The following is a 22,129-nucleotide window of genomic DNA, read 5'->3' as shown; positions in this document are numbered from 1 at the left end:
GATGGTCCCAACCCCATTTATAAGGCAAGAAATCCCACTTATTAAATCTGACAGGGCACACCTGTGAAGTGAAAACCATTTCAGGTGACTACCTCTTGAAGCTCATCAAGAGCGTGCAAAGCAGTAATAAAAGCAAAAGGTGGCTACTTTGAAGAACCTAGAATATGACATATTTTCAGTTGTTTCATACTTTTTTGATAAGCATATAATTCCATATGTGTTAATTCATAGTTTTGATGCCTTCAGTGTGAAGCTACAATTTTTATAGTCATAAAAATAAAGAAAACTCTTTGAATGAGAAGGTGTGTCCAAACTGTTGGTCTGTACTGTATATAATTCCACATGTGTTTAATTCCTAGTTTTGATGCCTTCAGTGTGAATCTACAATTTTCATAGTCATGAAAATAAAGAAAACTCTTTGAATGAGAAAGCGTGTCCAAATTTTTGGTCTGTGCTGTATATATATATATATATATATATATATGAAAATTTTACTGTATAGGTCTCAGTAGAAGTATAGTACAATAGACGTCTCATATATATATATATATATATATATATATATTTTTTTTTTTTTTTTTTATTTAAGTAACTGGCTATGTAGTTATTATAACTGAGTGGTTGAGTGCTTTTTCTCTAATACAGAAAGTTGTGAGTTTGAATTCCGGCAAAACTTTTCTGAAATATAGGCTAAATTAGATTTAAATACACTGGGTGTCACCAAGCACTGACTCCATATATGGACATAGCTATATATGGAGTCAGAGCAGAGACTCCTAAGCCGAACTAGAGTCTGACACCCTCCTTTCTTCAGAATACGGGGTGCCTGCGGTTCTCCTATTGACTTCCATTGTGTTCCAGTGCTCAGTAGAACATCCGAGCCTCGCAAAGTGTGCTACACAAGCACTTTGGTGCTCGATCAACACTACTCCCCTCCCAAAAATAAAACAAAACTGTTTAATACCTCACTATTATTATTTACTATTTTTAAACATTACATTAAGTCACATTGCAATTTTGTTATTTTTATAGTACATTGAACCCCTTAAAATAATATTACATAGAAATTATATGAGGATGGAGTATGTGGGGACTCTGGAGACTCTATACACATTCAGGGCTTCCTTATGCAGCTGCCCCCAAGCAGTGACCAAGATCCGTCCTGGTCCATTAACATTTTGGATGCTGCATTCAATAGCGCACATGGCATCTGAACAGTTAGACAGAGTGAGGAGGCTCCATCTTTCCTCTGATTACCTACCAAGCCAAATCCTGTAGTGAAATAGTGGGGTGCCCAATAAGTTGCAATGGCAACCTGAGGCTTTTTGAAATCTCCAAGCCTATTATTGTTTACAGCTTATTAAGACCTGCATGTGGCAGGGCTTATTGGAAAAACATCATAATCCATATAGACTGCATTTGTAAACTATACCAGTCTACCAGGGTTTAAGTAAAGCAAAGTAAATTTTTCTTTGTTAAAAATATATATAAAAAAATCAAAATTATTAGAAATTTTAAATACCTCATTTACTAATTTATATAAATAATATATATATATATATATATATATATATATATATATATATATAAATAATATTTTATATATAAAGATAAAACAAACAGCCCACACACATCTTTGTATATTTTTTCAAGTAGTAAAACATAGGGGTCATTTATTAAAGTGGTGTAGAACTGGCTTAGTTGCTCATAGCAACCAATCAAATTCAACCTTTAATTTTCCAAAGGAGCTGTCAAACATTAAGGGTGGAATCTGATTGGTTGCTATGGGAAACTAAGCCAGTTCTACTTTACACCAGTTTGAGAAATAACCCCAATATACATTAAGAATTGCTGTAATCATACTGACCAGCAGAATAAGGTGGTATGTAACTTTTAGTGCACAATGAAAGCTATAAGAACATAACCCCAAAAAATTATGTTGGTACTCTGTTTTCTTCCCAATACAATATATAGTAAATTAAATATACATCTCACAAAAAAGGCACCCTCATATGGTTATGTAAATGCAAGAGTAAAAAAATGCTCTTGTAAGGTGTGGAGGTAAAAATTTAAGTGACACAAATGTTAAATTGTCCCAGGCCTTAAAGGTGTTGAAAGATAATTCAAAATTGTACCAATGCAAAAAATAAAATAATAAATAAATGACATACCTCTTTCTCTGACATTGTCCTTTGTGCTTCCAGTCCATTCCATCTCCAGCTGTCTGTTTACAGACTGCAGTGGTTACTTACAGGTATACAGCACTTGGCCATAGTAGTTACTGTTCTAAGCGGTACACTGGTGAGGACAGTGATTGGCTGCTGCAGTGATGTTCCGTATACCTGTATGTCACCATCACTGTGCATATCACCATGACATGCAGGTATACAGCACAATATCACTTTAGCCAATCACTGTGGCCAGCAGTCTACCACAGTGGGAAAAGTACTAGATCGGCAGCACAGAGAAGGGTGCTAGATAAAGAGATGTGTATATATATATATATATATATATATATATATATATTATTTTATAGCAGAGGCATTGGTAAATTTTCTTGGACAACTTCTTAAAGAGCCTAAATAAATTGTGTGACAAACAAAATGATAAAAGTGCAGGGCATTGACATTTTCAAAATGCAAAAATAAATGTGTACTATATGACAAAATAAATAAAACAATACTGAGGATAAATTATGTTTTTTTATCATTGAGCCTAAATTACAGTATTTACCAGATTTACCTTTAAACTTATTTCTAAATGTAATAAGCTGCTGCCTTTCATTGCTTTTAGATGAAAAGAAAGCTAAGGTCTCTTTGACAGAGGAAAAGGTAGAAAAAGAAGTAAAGGCTAAAACATCTGAAGCAAAGGTACCAAAGGCCATAAAGGAAACAAAAACATCAGAGGGAAACAAAACAAAGCTTAAGACCAAGGAAGAAGAGAAGGAGAAGGTGGAAACCAATGTTGAGACACAAGGTAAATAGCCAAATGAATACTGATGAAGATCTCCCGGAGGTAACAAGTGGAAATCGCATAATGAAATTGTAAAAGCGGCAAAAAGACTCCAGTCATATCTATCAAATGATATGTAGCCATATTTCCAATTCTATTCATTTATTATTAGAAAACACATTGTATCAAAAGATATTTTAAATATATTTTTATCAAAACTAAAATCCTGAAATCCTGTTACCGTTTCATTTCATATCGTGTTGTTGCAATGTTTTCCATTACCATTAGAGAAGGCCCTGCGGTTCTACCGGTGGTCATTTTGCGGCGAACTTTGCTCGTTCGCGGTTCGCCGAGCAGACGAACATATGGCGATGTCCGCTGGCGCCATATTATTTTGCATTGTGCCGAACTTTGACCCGTGACACATCTATCAGGTGGGACAGGACAGCCAATTGAGAAGTTTCAGCACATGGACACACCCCCTACCCTATAATTAACCCTATCTGGCTGCCATTTTGTATTCAGTCTTTTGCCAGTGTAGGGAGAGGTTGCTGTGAGGAGCAGGGACAGACTGTTAGAGACACCAAACGCTAGCTAATCGGGCCACAAAAGTCCTTTTAAGTACTGGTATAGGTGTGCTATCGATAGATCTGACATACTGAGGGGTGCTATATACTTATAATATACTTTCTAACATAGCAAGTATATTATAGTGCATTTGTATTGTGCAGCAGTTGTGTGCGGTTCTCCTGCGATACCACAGCTATACAGAGGGACAAACGCTAATGGAACAACTAATTGCAAATGGTGTGATATATCAGTTACCCCCCAAAAAAAAACTGATTGAGGCAGGGGTGTGATATACTTATAATATACTTTGTATATAGTGTATGTGCAGCATTTGTGTGCGGTTCTGCTGAGATGCCGCAGCTATACAGAGGGACAAACGCTATTGGAACAACTAATTGCAACTGTTGTGATATACCGGTTGCCCCCAAAAATACTGATTGAGGCAGGGGTGTGATATACCTATAATATACTTTCTATATAGTGTCTTTGTCTTGTGCAGCATTTGTGTACGGTTCTGCTGAGATACCGCAGCTATACAGAGGGAAAAACAAGATAGCGCTGATGGCACTTAAAACACCGTTTTTTGATTCTATGGAGTATCAGATTACCAGATCAAACATATGATTATTAACAGACTGGGGGCTACTATGAGGTAATGCTGGCAGTTTTATATGCGTTTTTGAGGTGACAGGTTCCCTTTAAGTTCTGTTCTGCGGTGAGGTTACATTGTACTTCAGACTTTTTTTCAATGTGTTATTTAATTTTAATTTAACTCTTTTATTATACAGTATGTCAGACAGACAAGTGACAGGCCCTTCAAAGGGAACAGGCAGTAGCCTAAATGTTTCTGTCGCAGGCAGAAGTAGCAGCAGAATAGGGGGTGGCAGCAGGAGTCCCAGCAAGACGCCTGAGCTCCCAGTGTCATATAGCAGTTGTGTCTTAACCAGAAACCCAGCGATGCTTGAATGCTTGACTCGGTATTCGGCTTTGTCGCAAGTGACATCAGATACCCCCAGCCAAGAGTCGGCGGGTTCCTCTGACACAACGCTTTGTTGGCATGGCTCGGGACAGAGGCCCTGTGCCCCCAATTGTCCTCAACCTGCCTCTGTCATTTTCTGTTCCCTCAACACGAGGAGTATTATATTCCGTAGGCTCTGTTCCACTTTTCAGCGAGGACGCGCTACTAGAGTACAGTCAGCAGCTACTGCCCAGCCAGAAGCTGGAGGAGACATCTGCTGCTCCCTTTGGTAGGCAGGCAAATAGTGATGATGAGAGTAAAGTGGGAGCTGGTGTTTCGAGTGGTCAGACTCCTATACATAGATGCTACAGACATAGTGCTGTGATGTCGCAAGTTCACAACAATATTTAGTGCACCAATCAGTAATATGTAGTCAGACCTGCTAAAATGTGAAGTTGCACGAATTGAGCCAAAATATGTGCATAATTAATTGCCGATTTGCGCAATCGCAAATCTATTGGAGCACTCTATCTGCATATAAAGCTATTGTAATGTTCTGCCAGGAAACTTCTAGCAGCTTGAAAAAGGTAGCAAAAGTGACCCACACCTGTATTGCGTGCACAATACATATTACATTGCCAATTTTCGCAATCAAGAAAATAATGTTGAATTCTCGAATTTGCTAATTTATGTTGAATATTTGCCAAAATATTTGCGAGATATCGCAAATTCGAATATTGCCAGTCAGCAGGGTGGCAGCAGTGGGAGGTCGAGAGCCAAACGTGCCTGGGGTAGACCACCCTCTTCGCAGGAGCCTACCTGCCCCGAAAGTATTGATACAGGGGTTCACGGAGGCAGTAGTAGCAGACATACAGTGCGGAGTGTTGGGGAAAAAAATGGTATACCCAGCGCTGTATCCATTTTTTGTTAAGCCGCCAGAGGAGGTGGTCCAGCCTGATGCAGAAACCGCTGCATCACCCATTGGCACGCACCCTATTTCATGCGGTCAAGGCTCCACCACCTCAGCTAAAGGGAGCTGTCTTTCTCATCATCTACTGGTTCTGATGCTCCTGTTCCTCGTCCTGAACTCCTCATCAGTCATTTTGTCAGCAATCAAACATTGAAGTGATTGCCAAGAGACAACAATATGCGTGCACTCATCCAATGGCGCTGAAGCTGAACATGCTACTGGCCAAGTTTCTGGTGCTGCAGTCCCTCCCTTTCCAAATGCTGGACTCTGCACCTTCCAGAGAACTGATGGCTTGTGCCAAGTCGAGGTGAAGAGTCTCAAGCCATCATTTCTTTGTGAAAAAGGCAGTACCAGCCCTGCACACATACAGTACAGACCAAAACTTTGGACACACCTTCTTATTCAAAGAGTTTTCTTTATTTTCATGACTATGAAAATTGTAGATTCACACTGAAGGCATCAAAACAATGAATTAACACATGTGGAATTATATACATAACAAAAAAGTGTGAAACAATATATGTCTGAAAATATGTCATATTCTAGGTTCTTCAAAGTAGCCACCTTTTCCTTTGATTACTGCTTTGCACACTCTTGGCATTCTCTTGATGAGCTTCAAGAGGTAGTCACCTGAAATGCTTTTCACTTCACAAGTGTGCCCTGTCACGTTTAATAAGTGGGATTTCTTGCCTTATAAATGGGGCTGGGACCATCAGTTGCGTTGTGGAGAAGTCAGGTGGATACACAGCTGATAGTCCTACTGAATAGACTGTTAGAATTTGTATTATGGCAAGAAAAATGCAGCTAAGTAAAGAAAAACGAGTGGCCATCATTACTTTAAGAAATGAAGGTCAGTCAGTCCGAAAAATTGGGAAAACGTTGAAAGTGTCCCCAAGCGCTACAAAGAAACTGGCTCACATGCGGAACGCCCCAGGAAAGGAAGAGTCACCTCTGCTGCGGAGGATAAGTTCATCCGAGTCACCAGCCTCAGAAATCGCATGTTAACAGCAGCTCAGATTATAGACCAGGTCAATGCCACACAGAGTTCTAGCAGCAGACACATCTCTAGAACAACTGTTAAGAGGAGACTGTGTGAATCAGGCCTTCATGGTAGAATATCTGCTGTGTAAGGGCTATTTGACCATGAAGGAGAGTGATGGGGTGCTGCGCCAGATGACCTGGCCTCCACAGTCACCGGACTTGAACCCAATTGAGATGGTTTGGGGTGAGCTGGACCACAGAGTGAAGGCAAAAGGGCCAACAAGTGCTGAGCATCTCTGGGAACTCCTTCAAGACTGTTGGAAGACCATTTCAGGTGACTACCTCTTGAACCTCATCAAGAGAATGCCAAGAGTGTGCAAAGCAGTAATCCAAGCAAAAGGTGGCTACTTTGAAGAACCTAGAATATGACATATTTTCAGTTGTTTCAAACTTTTTTGTTATGTATATAATTCCACATGTGTCAATTCATAGTTTTGATGCCTTCAGTGTGAATCTACAATTTTCATAGTCATGAAAATAAAGAAAACTCTTTGAATGAGAAGGTGTGTCCAAACTTTTGGTCTGTACTGTATGTAAAACAGAAGGTGGGTTAGTCCTTGAGTCTGTCGGTGTGTGCCAAAGTGCACGTCAGCGCCGATGCGTGGAGCTCTAACTATGGTCAAGGACGATATATGTCCTTTACGGCCCACTGGGTAAATGTGGTTCCTGCCCAGCCACACCAGCAACTTGGCCAGGTGACGCCGCTTCCGCCTCCACTTTCTCATGCCATGGTCCTGCAACAATGTCCGCCTCTGCCTCTTTATTCTCCACCGTGTCCTCATCCTCCACTACAGGGACAGTTCAGAGTGCTCCACCAACATGCCACCTTGGCACGATGTTCTGCACCTTGTTTGCTTGGGTGAACAGAGTAACACTGGGGAGGAACTGCTCTGTGTCCATCAAGTAATTGAATCCTGGCTTTCTCCTCAACAACTCAAAATTGGATCCATGGTGACCGACAACGGGAAGAATATGGTGTCGGTGCTGTGTCAAGGAGGGCTGAGCCATGCGCTTGCATGGCATACGTGTTCAATCTGATTGTAAAGCGGTTCCTGAAGTCTTCACTCCATCTGCAAGACATTCTAAAAATGGCCAGGAAACTTTGCATGCACTTCAGCTTCTTGTACACAGCAAAGCACACCCTCCTTGAGCTGCAGCAGCAGAACAGCATCTCCAAACATAGGCTATGTGATGTTTCCACCTGTTCAAATTCCACCCTCCGTATATTGGACCAATTATATGAACAGAGAAAGGCCATAAATTATTTTTTTGATGATAAAGGTGGACAGAGGTACTCCCCTGTGTAACTTTGATGTTAGCCAGTGGCAGCTCATGCTTGACACCTGCCGTTTGCTCGGGCCCTTTGAGAAGGCTACTTTATTTTTCAGTCGCCAGGACTACGGGATGAACAACGTCATTCCACTGATTTATGTCCTGGAACAGATGTTGCTAAATCTGCCTGTACAGGGGACAGGAAACGTGTTGACTACATCTCAAGGCCACATGAGCCCTGTGGAAGCTGAACTAGAGGAGGAGGAGTACATTCGAGCACAAGCAATGCGTAGAGAAATGGGTGATTTTTCTACACAGGTGACAGGAGAGGAGGAGCAAAAGGAGCAGGAACAGCCAAAGGAGCTACAGGGCGATGAGGAAGACTAGGCAGATGACCCAGACACACCGTGGCAGTATGCAGTTGAGATAGAGGCAGGGTGTCTCTCCGAGTCACTTGCGCAACTGTCCCGATCCATGCTCAGTTGCTTACGTAATGACAGCTGAATTGTCCCCATTTGGAAGAGGGATGACTAATGGCTTTCCACCATGTTAGACCCTCGCTACCCATCCAAAATGGGGTCCTTTTTTACACCCGCTGAGAGGGAGTACAAACTGAACTAGTAACGAGACATCCTATCTAGTTAGTTGGCCGCTGCCTATGTGCACAATTGCCAATCCTCACACAGGTCTGGTCATGCAGGTCCCTCTGTGCTCATGTTCCACTTCCATGGCTTCTGGGTAGAGGGGGTTGGGCAGGAGCAGCACCAGTTCCATCAGCAGCAACTTAAGTCTAGAGTTGCTGATGAACAGTTTTCTTTGCCGGCCTACTGAAGAAACTACTCACCAGCAGCAACAGGTAGACATAGAGAAGAACCTGAACCAGCAGGTTGTGGCTTACTTGGAATGCACCCTGCCACCCCATATTGAAGATCCCCTTGACTACTGGGCAGCCAAACTCAATTTGTGGCCACAGCTGTCCGAGATTGCCCTGGACAAGCTTTCCTGCCAGGCCAGCAGTGTGGCATCAGAGCGGGTGTTTAGTGCTACGGGGGCCATAGTTCTCCCAAAGAGTACTCGCCTGTGCACCCAAAATGGGGTGAAACTGACCTTTGTGAAGATGAATCAGGCATTGATATCAACCAGGATTTCCACACACCAGTGACTGATGCATCAGACTAGATCATCCATGGAGCCACACCTAAACTTTGTCAAAAGAGATGTGTTTCTTCTGCCTGCTTCAGCTACTATTCTGATGCTGCCACAAACCTGATGCCACCCATCTTCTTCCAGGTGCTCCAACTGCCACCTACCATCTTCAGCTGGTACTGGTATTGCCCCCCAAATCACCACTATGTCACTGGGCCACTCTGTGGTCTCCTTATGCTTATGCCACCTCACCACTATCCGTTACTGGGCCACTCTGTTGTCTCCTCATGCTGCTACCAGCTCACCACCATGTCATTAATCCACTCTGGTTTCCTCATGCTGCTGCCACCTTGCCACTCTGTGGTCTCCTAATGCTGCTGACATGTCACCACTCTCATTGGGCCACTCTGTGGTCTCTTCATGCTGTTGCCACCTCACCACTATGTCAATGGGCACTCTGTGTTCTCCTCATCCTGCTACCAGTTCACCACTATGTCACTGGGCCACTCTGTGGTCTCTTTATGCTGCTGCCACCTTGCAACTCGGTGGTCTCCTGTTGTTGCTGCCACCTCATCACTAATTCACTGGGCCACTCTGTGGTCTACTTACGCTGCTGCCATCTTACCACATGTCACTTGGCCACTCTGTGGTCTCCTCATGCTGTTCCTAGCTCGCCACTATGTCACTGGGCCACTCTCTGATCACTTCATGCTACTGCCAGCTCACACTATGTCACTGGGCCACTTTGTTGTCTCCTCATGCTGCTTCCACCTCACCACTCTATGGTCCCCTCCTGTTGCTGCCACCTCCCCTCTCTGTCATTGGGGCACTCTGTGGTCTCCTCATGCTGCTGCCAGCTCACCACTATGTCTAAGGGCCGCTCTGTGGTCTCCTCATGCTGCTGCCACCTCACCACTATGTCACTGGGACACTCTGTGGTCACTTAATGCTACTGCCAGTTTACCACTATGTCACTGGGGCACTCTGTTGTCTCCTCATGCTGCTCCTATCTCACCACTCTGTGGTCTCCTTATGCTGCTGCCATCTCCCCACTCTATCACTGGACCACTCTGTGGTCTCCTCATGCTGCTGCCAGCTCACCACTATGTCACTGGGCCACTCTGTGGTCTCCTCATGCTGCTGCCACCTCACCACTCTGTGGTCTCCTCATGCTGCTGACATCTCACCACTCTGTCTCCTCCTCATGCTTCTGCCACCTCATGACTATGTTAATGAGCCCTTCTTTGGTTTCCTAATGCTTCTGCTTGCCCACCACTATGTCACTGGGCACTCTCTGGTCTCCTCATGCTGCTGCCAACCTCAACACTCTGTCATTGGGCCACACTGTGGTCTCCTCATGCTGCTACCACCGCACCACTCTGTGGTCTCCTCATGCTGCTGTCTGATCCCCACTATGTCAGTGGGCCACTCTGTAATCTTTTCATGCTTCTGCCACCTCACCACTATGTCACTGCACAACTTTGTGGTTTCCCCATGCTGTTGCCACCTCAACATTATGTCAATGGGCCCCTCAGTGGTCTCCTCATGCTGCTGCCACCTCCCCACTCTGTCATTGGGCCACTCTGTGGTCTCCTCATGCTGCTGCCACCTTACCACTCTGTGGTCTCCTCATGTTGCTGCCACCTCCCCACTCTGTCACTGGGCCACTATGTGGTCTGCTCATGCTTCTGCCAGCTCACCACTATTTCAAAGGACCACTCTATGGTCTCCTCATGCTGCTGCCACCTCACCACTATGTCACTGGGCCACTCTGTGGTCATTTCATGCTACTGCCAGCTCACCACTCTGTCACTGGGCCACTCTGTTGTCTCCTCATGCTGCTACAACCTCACCACTCTATGGTTTCCTCCTGTTGCTGCCACCTTCCTACTCTGTCACTGGGCCACTATGAGGGCTCCTCATGCTGCTGCCAGCTCACCACTATATTAATGGACCACTCTGTGGTCACTTCATCCTACTGCCAGCTCACCACATGTCACTGGGCCACTCTATGGTCTCCCCATGCTGCTGCCACCTCACCACTATGTCACTGGGCCACTCTCTGATCACTTCATGCTACTGCCAGCTCACCACTATGTCACTGACCCACTCTATGATCTTCTCCTGTTGCTGCCACCTCCCCTCTCTGTCATTGGGGCACTCTGTGGTCTCCTCATGCTGCTGCCAGCTCACCACTATGTCTAAGGGCGTCTCTGTGGTCTCCACATGCTGCTGCCACCTCACCACTATGTCACTGGGACACTCTGTGGTCACTTAATGCTACTGCCAGCTCACCACTATGTCACTGGGCCACTCTGTTGTCTCCTCATGCTGCTTCTACCTCACCACTCTATGGTCTCCTCCTGTTGCTGCCACCTCCCCTCTCTGTCATTGGGACACTCTGTGGTCTCCTCATGCTGCTGCCAGCTCACTACTATGTCTAAGGGCCGCTCTGTGGTCTCCTCATGCTGCTGCCACCTCACCACTATGTCACTGGGACACTCTGTGGTCACTTAATGCTACTCTCAGCTCATCCCTATGTCATTGGGCCACTCTGTTATCTCCTCCTGATGCTCCTACCTCACCACTCTGTGGTCTCCTTATGCTGCTACCAGCTCAACAGTATGTCACTGGGCCACTCTGTGTTCTTCTCATGCTGCTGTCACCTCACCACTCTGTGGCCTCCTCATGCTGCTGACATCTCACCACTCTGTCTTCTCCTCATGCCTCTGCCACCTCACGACTATGTTAATGGGTCCCTCTGTGGTCTCCTTATGCTTATTCCCGCCAACCACTAGGTCATTGGGCACTCTGTGGTCTCCTCATGCTGCTGCCACCTCCCCTCTCTGTCACTGGGCCACTATGTGGTCTCCTCATGCTGCTGCCACCTCACCACTATGTCACTGGGACACTCTGTAGTCACTTAATGCTACTGCCAGCTCACCACTATGTCACTGGGCCACTTTGTTGTCTTCTCATGCTGCTACAACCTCACCATTCTATGGTCTCCTCCTGTTGCTGCCACTTTTCCACTTTGTCACTGGGCCACTATGAGGTCTCCTCATGCTGCTGCGAGCTCACCACTATGTCACTGGACCACTCTGTGGTCACTTCATCCTACTGACAGCTCACCACATATCACTGGGCCACTCTGTTGTCTCCTGATACTGCTGCTACCTCCCCACTTTGTCACTGGGCCACTATGTGGTCTTCTCATGCTTCTACCAGCTCACCACTATGTAAAAGCACCACTCTGTGGTCTCCTCATGCTGCTTCCACCTCCCCTCTCTGTCACTGGGCCACTATGTGGTCTCCTCATCCTTCTTCTTCTAGCTCACCACCATGTAAAAGGACCACTATGTGGTCTCCTCATGCTGCTACAACCTCACCACTATGTCACTGGGCCACTCTTTTGTCTCCTCATGCTGCTTCCACATCACCACTCTATGGACCACTCTGTGGTCACTTCATCCTGCTGCCAGCTCACCACATCATTGGGCCACTCTGTTGTCTCCTCATGCTGCTGCTGCTACCTCACCACTCTGTGGTCTCCTCGTGCTGCTGCCAGCTCACAACTCTGTGGCCTTCTCATGCTGCTGCCACCTCACCTCTCTGTGATCTCCTCATGCTGCTGCTACCTCACCACTCTATCACTGGGCCACTCTGTGGACTTCTCATGCTGTTCCCACCCTCCCCACTCCATGACTGAGCCAATATTTTGCCTTTTTGGTTTTGATGACATCACCATTTTTTGACCCTTCTTCTGATATGTCAGAAGGAAGCAAAATATGACACACAAAGGATCATGTCTATGTAGCAACTGTAAGGCCTCTATGACATGGTCCTTATTTTGCATCAGAATTAGCTTATGATTTGGTAGCAAAAAGCAGAAGTTGGTACAAAACACAGAAGACATGAAAACATTCCATTCACCTGTCATCTCTTCATCTCTGTTTTGGATCTACTCCTGTTTTTTATTTATTTTATTTTGGCTTTAGCAATATTGATGGATTACTGACCAAATGCTGACCGAGTTGAGGCGGATGCTCAACAGTCAGGATCAGTTTTTTGGTGTTCATTGTTCTGACGGTTCAGAGGAAGGGCAAAATAAACAGTGATGTCAACACAAACTTACTGCTGACACCCTCTCCACTCTGTCAAGGGGCTCTACGAGCATCTATAAGCATTTAATAGAACAGGTTCTATAGAAATCTATGTGGAATCAGCTGACGACGGTATAAAAGGAGTGTGCCCTTTCACGCTTTATTAGGATCTTGGGCCTCTGCGCAGTTCTTTATACCTGGCACTAACATCGACCTGTAAGACTGAGCTCACATTTGAGTTATTTGGTCACTTTTCCGATGAAGTGAGCAGTGATTCTAAGAGCGACTTACTCACAGTATTGTTTCACTATCACAGCAGACCCTATGAATGTTTCTGCAAGTCATACTGTTCTACACCACTACAGGTCCTTCTCAAAAAATTAGCATATTGTGATAAAGTTCATTATTTTCTGAAATGTACTCATAAACATTAGACTTTCATATATTTTAGATTCATTACACACCAACTGAAGTAGTTCAAGCCTTTTATTGTTTTAATATTGATGATTTTGGCATACAGTTCATGAAAACCCAAAATTCCTATCTAAAAAAATTAGCATATCATGAAAAGGTTCTCTAAACGAGCTATTAACCTAATCATCTGAATCAACTAATTAACTCTAAACACCTGCAAAAGATTCCTGAGGCTTTTAAAAACTCCCAGCCTGGTTCATTACTCCAAACGGCAATCATGGGTAAGACTGCCGACCTGACTGCTGTCCAGAAGGCCATCATTGACACCCTCGAATAAGAGGGTAAGACACAGAAAGACATTTCTGAACGAATAGGCTGTTCCCAGAGTGCTGTATCAAGGCACCTCAGTGGGAAGTCTGTGGGAAAGAAAAAGTGTGGCAGAAAACGCTGCACAACGAGAAGAGGTGACCGGACCCTGAGGAAGATTGTGGAGAAGGACCGATTCCAGACCTTCGGGGACCTGCGGAAGCAGTGGACTGAGTCTGGAGTAGAAACATCCAGAGCCACCGTGTACAGGCGTGTGAAGGAAATGGGCTACAGGTGCCACATTACCCAGGTCAAGCCACTTTTGAACCAGAAACAGCGGCAGAAGCGCCTGACCTGGGCTACAGAGAAGCAGCACTGGACTGTTGCATGTCATTCGGAAATCAAGGTGCCAGAGTCTGGAGGAAGACTGGGGAGAGGGAAATGCCAAAATGCCTGAAGTCCAGTGTCAAGTCCCCACAGTCAGTGATGGTCTGGGGTGCCATGTCAGCTGCTGGTGTTGGTCCACTGTGTTTTATCAAGGGCAGGGTCAATGCAGCTAGCTATTAGGAGATTTTGGAGCACTTCATGCTTCCATCTGCTGAAAAGCTTTATGGAGATGAAGATTATATTTTTCAGCACGACCTGGCACTTGCTCACAGTGCCAAAACCACTGGTAAATGGTTTACTGACCATGGTATTACTGTTCAATTGGCCTGCCAACTCTCCTGACCTGAACCCCATAGAGAATCTGTGGGATATTGGGAAGAGAAAGTTGAGAGACGCAAGACCCAACACTCTGGATGAGCTTAAGGCCGCTATCGAAGCATCCTGGGCCTCCATAACACCTCAGCAGTGCCACAGGCTGATTGCCTCCATGCCACGCCGCATTGAAGCAGTCATTTCTGCAAAAGGATTCCCGACCAAGTATTGAGTGCATAGCTGAACATAATTATTTGAAGGTTGACTTTTTTTGTATTAAAAATACTTTTATTTTATTGGTCGGATGAAATATGCTAATTTTTTGAGATAGGAAATTTGGGTTTTCATGAGCTGTATGCCAAAATCATCAATATTAAAACAATAAAAGGCTTGAACTACTTCAGTTGGTGTGTAATGAATCTAAAATATATGAAAGTCTAATGTTTATCAGTACATTACAGAAAATAATGAAAAGGACCTGTATACAGGCTCTCTGCAGCCAGGAAATAGCTGATTTTTAACGAGATTCGACACAAATAAATTTTGATCAAATCTAATCTTTTTGTAAAATTCGGTGTACCGACCGAATAGAATTTTTGAGAAATTTGCTCATCTCTAATCATTGCCATGGCCATGTCCAAAAATGCTGGTACTATTAAATTATAAAAGTATTTAGACTGTACAGTGATCATTGTACTGGGGAAAAAAAAATGTTTTTTTCTCATTTTCTTTATTACTTCACCTAAAAAATGTAACAAAAAGTGATCAAAAAGTAACTCCAAAATGCGCACTCCAAAATAGTGTCAACTCATTTAGTTTATTGCCTCTCCTCCTAATTTTTTTTACAAAAAGTGATTAAAAAGCCATACACACTCCAAAATGCTGGTACTATTAAAATATAAAAGTATTTGACTGTACAGTGATTATTGTACTGGGGAAAAAAAATGTATTTTTCTCATTTTCTTTATTACTTCACCTAAAAAATGTAACAAAAAGTGATCAAAAAGTAACTCCAAAATGCGCACTCCAAAATAGTGTCAATAAAAACTACAGATCACCCTGAAGAAAATGAGGCCCCACCAAAGCCCTGTAGACATAAATATATAAAAAGCAGGTAAAACCATGAAAAAAACTGAGAAAAAGGCATTTATATTTTTTTTCCCAGTAAAGCGATCACTGTAAGGGCTGAACAAAAATAAAAACTTTAAAGAAAAGTGATTTTTTTTTCCCTTGCATTGCCATATTCTAACATATGTCAATGCAAAGAAAAATCACTTTTCTTCAAAGTTTTTATTTTTGTTCAGCCCTTACTGTGATCGCTGTACTGGGAAAAAAAATATAGCAGGTTAAACCATGAAAAAAAAACAGAGAAAAGGCCATTCACTGTACTGGGAAAAAAAAAAATATTTTTCTGTTTTTTCATGGTTTAACCTGCTAAAAAATTAAACAAAACACAATCAAAATGTCATACACACTCCAAAATGGTATCAATAAAAAAAAAAAAAAAAAAAGATTGCCCTGAAACAAATTACACTCCCACAAAGCCCTGTAGACATAAATATTGTAAAAAAAATATTTGGGCGGGTCATACGGCAATGGAAAGAAAAAAAAAAACTGTTTTCTTTGACATTTTTATTTTTGTAAGCATTAAAAACAAGAAAACCATGGACAAAATGAAAAACACTTAGAATAAAGGGTATATGTCAGTTTTAGTGCATAGGGAATGCTAATAAAACTGCAGTGGAATTGCATTTTTTTTTTCCAATTTCCTCCCATTTGGAATGTTTTTTCCAGCCTCTAGCTACATGGTATGCAATACATTATGGTGTCATTAAAAATTATGACTTGTCTCAGAAAAAAAAAAAAAGCCCTCATACAGCTATGTGAATGGAAAGGCAGGGAGTAAAAATGAAAATGCAAAAACTGAAAATTGCTCAGTCTTTAACAGGTTAATGCCTAATATAATCTAATAGAAGACCATATTAAGGATCCCAAGGATCCCATAGTTTCTATATTCCTATTCCCTATTCTTAGTTGTGCCTTGCTTAGTGAATTGTATATTCAAGGTAGGTTCATTTTTAAGACAAAACATGTAAAATACAGTTTACAGCAATTCAGCTTTTTCCTTGATTCTGGCGTTACACGGCGCTTTATTTTCTATAGCTTGTAACCACTGTACTGCATGTATTTTTCTTTCTTGTTGAGGATAAGCCATCTTGATGTATCCATTTCTGTTGATTGGTATTTTTTCCTTTTTGTTCTATTAGATCAGTATCAGTTCTGTCGCTATGTGGTTGACATGTATGCTCACGGGGATTTATACACAGGTATTTCTTAAAGTCTTTGTGCGCTGGCTTAATATTCTATGCTTTTCTGAAAGGATAAACTTACCTTCTTATTTAATTCCTTGTGGATAAACTGCTGCCACAGAGAAAACTCTCTAATAAAGACAAGAAGTTGAAGCTAATTGTGTCTAAATCTTCCCAGATAACACTTTTGAAAAATTCTTATTAATGGGGTTTACCTGTCATACAAGTCTAATTAAAAGCTTCTGTGCAGTGATAACTCTTCTTTTTTACAAGCAGCATTCTCTCATACTGCACATTATAGTGAAACAAATCATTCCAGTCGGATGGAACAACGCTTCCTCTAATTAGTCTCATCTTCCTCCGAGAAACTTTCTGTGCTATCCATTTTTTATCCACAAGACTAAAAGACTTTCTTTTAGGTTTACTAATAGTTGCTATACCATATTGTGCTCCACATAAAATGTTTATGGCTGTGCATGTGAATGAGCCTAACAGCATGTTTAAAGAATAAGTATATGCCAATACAGATATAAATATAGCAGAGCTGAATATTACTCTACACTATTTACTCATTGTAATAATATTCTAAATTTTCCTGAAGCCCTATCTGAAACTTCATAACACATCATTGTCATTTCACCAAATTAATTCCATTTCAAATTAAGCGTCTCTCTTTAATATTTTATATCCTATTATTTCCTAACTGGCTGGGTAACTTTAGTTAAAAGACATGGGACAGAAATTTTGGTTGAAAACTTTGGTGTACACAACTGGGAAAAACTGAGAATCGCAAGACACGTTAACAACCTATGGGATTAAAGGCTATGATGCCACTATCCATACCTGTGCCCACCATTGGCTATATGAATTAAGAAATATTCTGTAAAGAATTGTTAGCAAACAAGGTGGTTGGAGATGGGTCCAATGGTCATTGAAAGGGTTCAAAGAGTTAACAAACACCAGAGTTATCTTTTTTGGGTGTACAAAGCACACTTTAATCCTTGAAATGAGAACACAGAGTTGTATGGAGACTATTTTCCAGGCAATGCTCCATGATAAAAAGTATATAAATTAACTCATACCAACCAAAACAAGAAATAGATGTGCCTAGTTTGGTTAGTATTGGTTAATTTTTTGTATGCCAATGCCAAGAATAGAACCTACAGAAAGAAAGTATAATGGAGAGATTATGTTGTACTTATTCTTTCTTTGGGCTCCTCGTTTTGGACTCCAGGCTTTGGCTTGCGAAATACTGATGAAAAATTCTAAACAAAAAACTTCCACGTGAAAGAGACAGTGTTTGGTGCAACTTTCTGGGGCAGTTTGTGAAGCCAAAATTTGGACTGAATAAAGAAAAAAGAGAAGTACTGTATCATTTTCTTATAAACCTACCATACCTCAATTTAGGGCTCACTCTGGCATTGGCTTTGCTAGCTGCATCAAAATGGCACACATTAAAACACCTCCAAATTCGGCAATTATTGTCAAGTGTCACTTGGAAACAAATAGAGCTTACTCATGATTACTTCAAATAGACAGGCCTATAAACTTCATCTAAGGTGTGAGGAAGTGTTGGCATATCTGTCATCTTTGTCAACAGTATTTGAAAATTTAACAGGAAGAACAGTTCTGCAGGAAGCACCACTCTCTCTTTAAAAATGGCAGAGCCCCCACTTTACACCATTGTTCAATAGAGGGGTTCTTAGGACCAAATTATATTCTTCCTGTGACAGATCCATAAATGTGCTGTGGCCTCTGTTAAAACTGTAACCCAAGATGCAAGTGTGAGCCAATCCTGAGTTTCTGGTTCCCACTCTGGTACTATGAATTACATGAAAACAAGTGCTGCTTCGCATTGAAATGAATGGGAGGCTGTTTTGAGGTATTTTTGAAGCTGATTTTCAGAAATGCACCAAAATCAGCTCCCAAAAACTCAGTATGAACTGGCCCAAAGATGGCTTGTTGCATCAGCTACAATGGAGAGGTATCTGCCATTGAGTGTGCCTCTCTCATTTGAAGTTGGTTGAAGTTAGTAAAGCAGTCTGGGTGAGGTGTTCAAAATATGGTATTACGATTACCCAACTGTGTGGTATAGTTCTCTAGCAAATGGCCAATCTGCATATGCCTGGGTACCTAAAGCTCTCCAACTCCCAGACAAATGAACTCTGAAGCCAAAAGTGTAAGACATAATCTCTACAGTCTTCATGCACCTCTTTCTCAGTGGCTGGTATACTTCACAATAATCTCAATTGCTTCCTCAGAGGCTGGAATAAGGCTCTGTTCTACTGTTTTCTTTTTCTGGATGGATGATCTCAACAGGGTTGCTTTTGTCTCAACTCCTTTGACACTAATGCCGACCTACTCCCTAGCAACTATCTCTTACAGGCTAGTGTAAAACCTATCTGCGACCCCTAGAAGGAACTATACTGTACATATTACATAGTGCAAAATAGATTACATTATGCAGGGGGCTGCCAGTACGCTGCAGTAGTTACAAAAAATGCTGAGCAAACATTGTATCTTTCTAATAGGTGGGGTTCTAGTAGCCTGTAAGGTATTTATGATGCTATAGGTGAATTACATCTTTAATGATAATCAATGTGTATGGTACTTATAATAATAAGTTCCAAGATAATCAGTTCTAATATAAATTTTTGATTTTTTTAGACATTCAACTATTTAAATGTTTTCTTACATCTTAGGTTCTAAGATGCCATTATAAACATTTTGCTAAAATATAGACAATAGATTTGACCCATTGTTAGGCTTCAGCATTTACAAAAGAACATGCATTCATAAGTGACAGAAACACCTGCAAATGGCCGTTTATGGCAACCCTTGCAAATGCTGTTACAGAAAGTGATTTCAGATTATATAAACTACACAGAAGAATGACCTTTAAGTGAAAGTTTTGGCACAATATATTCTAGTCCTGCAAGTTCTTGTTCATTGCTTACTGGAGCTGGACTAGCATTATTTAGGAGGGTATTGTCACAGCAGATTTTGCTGTTGCATGAGATAATCTTCTGAAGGGTTTGTATGTCAGTTTTTGGCCAAATTTTGCATAGTCTTAGCCAAGAGATAATCATAACTATTTCCACGAGCATGGGCAGATGTTCCACCAAAGACACATACTCTTATACTAAGGCCTCTTTCACACGGGCGTCATTTTTTTGGCCCGGCTAAGAGCCGGGTGCGTTGCGGGAAAATGCGCGATTTTTTCTGCGCAAGTGCAAAACATTGTCATGCGTTGCACTCGCGTGAGAAAAATCGCGCATGTTTGGTACCCAAACCCGAACTTCTTCATAGAAGTTCGGGCTTGGGATTGATGTTCTGAAGATTGTATTATTTTCCCTTATAACATGGTTATAAGGGAAAATAATAGCATTCTGAATACAGAATGCATAGTAAACCAGCGCTAGAGGGGTTAAAATAAAATAAAAAATAATTTAACTCACCTTAGTCCACTTGCTCGCGAAGCCGGCATCTCCTTGTGTCTCCGCTGCTGATGAACAGGACCTGGGATGAGCTGCTCCATTAAATACCGGTTAAGGACCTTCGATGACGTCACTCCGGTCATCACATGGTACGTCACATGATCTTTTACCATGGTGATTCACCATGGTAAAAGATCATGTGATGACCGGAGTGACGTCATCGAAGGTCCTTAAGCTCTATTTAATGGAGTAGCTCACCCCAGGTCCTGTTCATCAGCAGCGGAGACACAAGGAGATGCCGGGCTTCGCGAGCAAGTGGACTAAGGTGAGTTAAATTTTTTTTTATTTTTTTTTAACCCCTCTAGCGCTGGTTTACTATGCATTCTGTATTCAGAATGCTATTATTTTCCCTTATAACCATGTTATAAGGGAAAATAATAATGATCGGGTCTCCATCCCGATGGTCTCCTAGCAACCATGCGTGCAAATCGCACGGCATCCGTACTTGCTTGCGTATGCCATCCGATTTTCACACACCCCATTCACTTCTATGGGGCCTGCGTCACGTCAAAATCGGAAAATATAGAGCATGCTGCGATTTGCACTGAACGCACAAGTGATGCGTTAAAAACATCGCTAATGTGCACAGCCCCATAGAAATGAATGGGTCAGGATTTAGTGCGGGTGCCATACGTTCGCCGCACGGATCGCACCCGCACGGAAAACTCGCCCGTGTGAAAGGGGCCTAAAGCTCTTCTTAAGACACAAATCTGGATTTTCTACTCCCTTCCAATGCTCTACTTTAGCAATGGCATTTCTTACTGAAACTGAATATATTGAAGCAAAATACATTGTAATACAGGAATACTGTGTATCTAGCATAGAGCTAGCTTTTAAACAAAGTTTTGAAAAACAATATATTTAAAATAAAAAAAGTTTTATTAGCAGAATTTGATTTATTAAACTCATCAGCTGAAGAGGCTTGGAGTTGATCTATTTGAGTAATTGCACACTACTCACAAAAGGTTATAAAATAAATATTTGGCTTGTGAGTGAAATTTCAGGTTGAACCTTAAATGCACTCTAAACTTTACAGTTGAACTTAATGTGACTTTCTCTAAAGTTTTGAATGCATATGTCCAATTGTTTAATGTTTCAGTAACTTTTGCACAACTTGCTGTTCTCTAACAAGGAGCTTAACGGCCAAATTTGCAACTTGTGTTTGATCCATGAATTGCCCAAAACATTCCCTAGTTAAATTAGAATTGGTATTTAAGGTAGTCCTCCTAATCATTCTGTTCACATTTTGAAATCATGAGACAAAGATCACACCTAATTATTGATCAACAGTACCTCGCCATTGCCAGGCTTCAAGCAGGATGTTCTCAGATGGAAGTGGCCACTGAGGTTGCAACAGAGATACAGAGTGAATGCAAGAGTCACCTGACAGGCATAGAAGTCAACGTCCCTTGGCCATATCCCACACTGATGACCGCTTTATTGTAAACAATGCTTAGCGGACCCGGATGATAAATGTCACATACTTGTCACGTCAAGTGCCCGTGGCCCTCAGTGCTTTTCACTGAAGAAAGTCGATTCACACTGAGCAGAAATGATGGCCACCAACAATGTTGGAGAGCACTATGCATTAGCCACTGTTGTCACCAGACAAGCCTTTGGTGGTGGTGTTACAGTGTGGGTAGGTGTGTCTAGTCAATATAGAACTGCCCTACACTTTATAAATGGTGCAGTGACAAGGCCATACTACATGAATAACATCATTAATCCAGTCATTGTGCCTCTGCATTGGCAACACATGCCTAATTTCATGTTCATGGGCGACAATGCGCCAGCTCAGTGAGGTCCCATCATTAGGAATTTGCTGCTGGCTGCTGGATGGCATGCACTTTCTTCACACCTGAATCCCATTGAAAACATATGGTATCATCCAA

General features: G+C 42.3%; 1 protein-coding gene across 1 annotated transcript in view; it reads left to right on the top strand.

The window, feature by feature from the left end:
• The window catches only part of LOC122935391 (titin homolog), an 848,771-nt gene that overhangs the window by 25,399 nt on the left and 801,243 nt on the right, over positions 1 to 22,129 (top strand). The window contains exons 5-6 of the mRNA XM_044291163.1: positions 2,794 to 2,976; positions 16,699 to 16,758. Of these exons, the coding sequence (XP_044147098.1) occupies positions 2,794 to 2,976; positions 16,699 to 16,758 (243 nt within the window). The remainder of the gene's footprint in view (positions 1 to 2,793; positions 2,977 to 16,698; positions 16,759 to 22,129) is intronic.

Source organism: Bufo gargarizans, chromosome 4, assembly GCF_014858855.1.
Source record: "Bufo gargarizans isolate SCDJY-AF-19 chromosome 4, ASM1485885v1, whole genome shotgun sequence".
Classification (NCBI taxonomy): domain Eukaryota; kingdom Metazoa; phylum Chordata; class Amphibia; order Anura; family Bufonidae; genus Bufo; species Bufo gargarizans.
The sequence above is the reverse complement of the archived record's forward strand: the minus strand, read 5'-3'. Positions and strand labels throughout refer to the sequence as shown.